Source organism: Limulus polyphemus, unplaced genomic scaffold, assembly GCF_000517525.1.
Source record: "Limulus polyphemus unplaced genomic scaffold, Limulus_polyphemus-2.1.2 Scaffold3361, whole genome shotgun sequence".
Taxonomy (NCBI): domain Eukaryota; kingdom Metazoa; phylum Arthropoda; class Merostomata; order Xiphosura; family Limulidae; genus Limulus; species Limulus polyphemus.
This window is the reverse complement of record NW_013668971.1, coordinates 53,355-58,498: the sequence shown is the minus strand read 5'-3', so window position 1 is coordinate 58,498 and position 5,144 is coordinate 53,355. Positions and strand designations below refer to the sequence as shown.

At 38.0% G+C, this 5,144-nt stretch overlaps 1 protein-coding gene across 1 annotated transcript in view; it reads left to right on the top strand.

Moving 5' to 3' along the window:
- The first annotated feature begins 809 nt into the window (after nucleotides 1–809).
- LOC106469218 (zinc finger protein 227-like) overlaps nucleotides 810–5,144 on the top strand; it is a 20,052-nt gene continuing 15,717 nt past the window's right edge. Inside the window, exon 1 of the mRNA XM_022397674.1 lies at nucleotides 810–918. Within this exon, the coding sequence (XP_022253382.1) occupies nucleotides 810–918 (109 nt within the window). The remainder of the gene's footprint in view (nucleotides 919–5,144) is intronic.

Sequence of the window (5,144 nt, the reverse complement as noted above, 5' to 3'; positions counted from 1 at the left end):
TGTCTACAGACTTACAATGCTAGAAACCGGATTTCGATACCCGTGGTGGGGAGAGCACAGGTAGCCTATTGTGTAGCTTTGTGCTTAATTACAAACAAGCAAACAAGGCAAGTATCTATCAGAAATACATTTTCAGTGTAGGGAAAATACTAACTTTTGATTTGTTGATTATTTTTGTCACAGTCTAGTCATAATTTTAATTAATCAATTGTTGGAATAATTGAAAACAGTAAGTTATCCCTAACTTTTGAAGCCCAAGTGTTGGTTGAAGAGGTTCAAAAGGTCCAGGAAGTTACCCTGGTAAGGAGTCTAGGGAGAAAAGCCACCTGTGAATAATTTTTAGAAATTTTGAGGAATTAACAAACTCTTCTGTAGTTTTTATTCCATTTTGAAATATTTGATATATATCAATCTATATAATCAATTACATATAAGCATTGATTACATTGATTGATGATTCTCATTATGATTGTTTTCATTTAGTCTAACAACTGATTAACCTACTGTTATGAAAATAACTTACATATTTAAACTTTGCAAATATGTTGATGAGGATTGTTTCAATGTCTTGTTACACATCTTATTTCAAAATCAGTTAATGTCAGGTAAACAGCACTTGTAACTATTTTAAAGATAGGAAGAAGAAGAAACTTAATAAGTGGTGGAAAGTTATCAAAATACTGTGTATTTTGAAATTAGTATTTATTGGAAACCTTTAGAATGATGCAACTTTTAATTATTTCCCTGTTTCTCTATAGTCTAACCGCATGTTTTGATAAGAATATATAACATGAAGCTCAGATGGAACCATGGAAGTATTAAAGTTGAAGGCAGAACCTTTTTCTGGTGATGAGCAGGATTCTTTGTTGGATATCAAATTGGCAAAGAATGAAGAAGAAACTTTTCCCATAAGTAATAGTAAGTGCATATATTTAGAATTTATATTATTGGATTCTTTCCTGCAGTGTTTTCTTTCTAAAAATAGTTCGAATTTTGCCTGTTTTATTTTAGTAGTGTGCCTGAATCTTCCGGCATTGCTTGACAGATTATTGTTTTCTACATTAATTTTTCTTATCCTACAAATTTATACCAGTAAAATTAGGTCGTGTTCTCTTGTTTATTTTGGTCTTTGATTTGAGAAAGCTGAATCTAGTGATACTGTTGTAGCTATATTCTGCAGCATCACCTGTGCATAAAGTTAAATCTGAGACTTCGAGATGATACCCCACCACTTCACACAGTTAAACTATATTCCCCATGCATCTGCTTTAGATATTTGCATGTCACTAGCCTTTAGTTAACTTCCACATAATCTCACAAGTTTTATTGTGAATTGCAATACTGCATAATAATGTTATTATGAAGCAAAAGCCCTCCATCAGTAGAAAGTGACACATTTCCTTGTGCATTATCTCACTCTATGTAATTGCTCTAGTTAATCTTCACTTTTTCCTCATCACTGAACACATCAGATGTGTTTTGTTTTTCTGTTTAATGAGATTTGCAACTTTGAAGAACTTAAGTTCCTTCTTTTTCTCTATAAACTATGAACTCATAAGTTCATGCAACATCTTCTACTACTTGTGTGAGTGAAGAACTTCTTCACACATATTATGTATGTACGTTGGCTTCTATAGGTACATTGACTGAGGATGAGGTGATGGCCATTGTGGTTATGGTAATGGGTTCCCTTACACAGCCAGGATCTTCAGCTCCAGTCCCTTCTTCAGACAATCCTTCCTCTCATTTTGAGGGGAGAATTCGGAGAATGAACTTGTTTGCTCATTTCCTCAATCTGGTTATGCTTGGAAACTTCTCTCCCCATTGAAGAGAACCTTCGAATTTTCTTGCATTATCAGGTCTTAATATTACAGGTATATAGCATTCTTTTTCTTTACCCTATGTCATGACTCTTCTCATTCCTTTTTTCATATTCCTAACCCTAACAATGTTTAATTTATCTCCTTCTCCTGCCATTTGTGTTCATGCCAAATACTTCCCTGGCCAACTATGTTCTCACAACCTTATTCATCACCCTCCTTGTCTATCTGATTCTTATATCATGGCTTAAAGTCATTCTGAATTCTTCTTTCTCAATTCCCAAAATTTGAAATCACTCTTGTCTATTTGGGGGCGGCCTCTTTGCGGTTGGCTCTAACCTCCAATGCCCAACACTCCCATATCCACCTAATCCTTCTTAACATACTCCAATACCCCCTATTTTACACCTTAGACACTCTACCATCTCCAAGAGGATATTTCTGGCAATTCTTCTCCACTATGGTCTTTTCCATTCTTCTGCCTTTTCCTGCTCACTTGGCTTATTGTTGCTGAGAATTTTTGGGTATGGGAACTCTCATTTCCCAGGTTTGACTTTCTTCTTTCTTTCCACAAAACCTTCTCCTAGAAGTTTTGGAAATATTCCTGATTCTATTGAATCATGGGCAGGGGCTGTCTGTCATCAGTTCTCACTTTCATCTTGTCTGTGATTACCATGTTGAGTCAGGCCCTGTTGGGGCCTATCTGTTGTGGTTTGTGAACCTGTGGTCACACTTTTCCATAGGCAGGTGCATTATTCTACTTGTTACCCATGGACTTTCACTCCAGTTCTCATCTCTTTCGTCTCTCAACCCTTATCCCATACCGTCCTCCTCTATTCAATTCCATCTATCTATGTCTCAAGGAGACAGTGTTCATTAACACTTCCAAATCTTTCCTCACTTCCACACATTATCTGGTTTAACTTGGAGTGTTCTTCAACTCCTTTCTCAGCCATACTCAACATTTTCCCATCCACCTGCAAGCTATGGAACAACTAGTCACCAGGATTCATGCCTTATCCTACTCATACTGCACAATAGATTGTGTCACTTTTTAGGACTATGGCTTTACTGGAACTACTTCTGTCCATTTGTGTTGTGCACATATGCACCTTCTCCAATGGTCCTTGCATGGCCAGTGGAATGACTCATGTGAAACTTTGACTTTATTGGTTCACCAGTGCCTTCCTTCACTCAAGGATCTGGCTTGGTGGATGGACCTATCCCATACCACCATTAGTATTCCATTACCTCCACCCAGACTGGACCTGCACCTCTTTACCAATGATTCCCTCTTTGGTTGGGGAGCATCTCTGAACGACAGTTTCACATCAGGCACATGGACCCAGGACGAGTTCTCACACCATACAACATGCTCCATCTTCTGGCAATTTGTTGGACATGCTCCCATTTCTTACTTTTCCTTGTTGATCATTTAGTTATTATCCATTTTGACAACTCAACAGTTGTTTCTTAAACAATTGTCAAGTGGTTTTTGATCCAGGACCGTTTGCTTTCAAACCCTAGACCTTCTTTATTGGGCCAATTCTAAATGGGTTCATCTCATTGCCTGCCCTGTACTAGACACTATGAACCTGGTTGTGGACCACCTTTCTCAGCCAGACTGTATTCTGATCATGGAATGGTCTCATTACATCCAGGTTTTCAATTGAGTGGGATCTCTCTTGGGGATTTCACTCATCAGTGCCTCGCTACTCTCTCAATTCCAAACTTCCTCTCTTCTAATATCCTGTTTCCCATCTCTCAGCCCTGGTTGTTGATGCTTTCAACCAGGTCTGGTCTCACATTTATGCATACCCACCTCTCTATCTTTCACATTGGGTCCTGGCCTTGTTTCCCTTGTGTACTATTGGTAGTACCCTTGCTCAACATTGATTCCCTCATTTATGCTGCCTAACAGTCTGACCCCCTCTTCCCCTACCACTATACCCACTCTTTTGTTGTTTTGTTCCTTGCCTGTAGAACTGGACTCTCAAATCATGTAAGGCTTTTTCTCTTCTCATTCCTGTTGTCCTTTGACTTTTTCATCTACCAGCATAAGTAGTGTGTTCACATCAAGCCAGGATAACAGAAAACACTCATACCATCTGTTCTGGCTCCATATATGCCCACTGTCAAATGGGGTGTTCCACAATACTACTTGAGATATCCTTGTGGTATATCTATATATTTGACTCTTGTCCAATCTAGACTGCCTATTCCATGGACTATCGTGGAAACATTCAGCACCAGGGAGTATTCTACTTGCTTCCCTGGCTCTTGCTTGGTGGCTATTCAAAATAGGTTTACGTGGTCATCACACTTTGCACTGTCTCCAGTAAAACCCTTTCCAGATTGAAGGACTGATGGGGATCCTGGCATTTTTTGCAAATCCCCCCTCATTTTCTCACTGAGTGGAGAATATGTGACCCTTGCCATTTACAATTTCCTAGCCACTGTAGTGGTGAACCATGGATAATATTTACCAATTGGGATCAAATCACTGGAGTTAGAACAAGGGGTACCAATACAGTGGGAAGTGGGACAGTGGTGACACTGTCAGTGTAGTACCTCTCATATAGCTATACCACATGCCACTTGTACCCTCCTCTTGCAGCCAGAGTTTGTTCGATAGAGTTGAAGCAAGCATGCACTACTATGCTATGCCCTCCGTCAGCACACTCTATACATGTGTACTCCTCCTGTGGACATCACCTGTTCACTTGAGGCAGGCACATGTTAACAAACCATGTCCTCCATGACATGACTACTGTGCTCTTTTCCCACAGTTGTTGTCAGTCCAATAAAGTTTGATGATAGAGTTAACTCTTTCAACATGGGCTTGGTCCCTAGGACCAACCTCATAACCATTTCGTGCTTGTTATAGTTTTCATGCTGTAACTTTTCAATTAGTAAGCATATGTTAAGGAAATTTGGCAGATTATCAGTAAACATTACAATGCTTTCATACACAAAATATCAATTTTTTTAAGTCTTAAGGTTTGTAAAGCAATGTTTTTCCTTCCTTTTTTTCTTTTCGCATGTTGCCTATCCAACATGCAAAGTAATTTTCATTTTAAGATTAAAAATACTTTTATGCATCAGTAAATTTTCATATTTTATATACAAATCTTTATAATTTCCAGATAGTTATCAAGCATTTCTTAATAAAAAATATTTTATCTATTATTTTCAGTTAAGAATCTATACGGGTTTGCTAGATTTGACCGATCTCATAACCACCATAAAAAATTAGGAAATAAATATAAATTATGCCTTTTTCATTCGAGAATGACAACAAATTATAGCACAAAAACATAAATG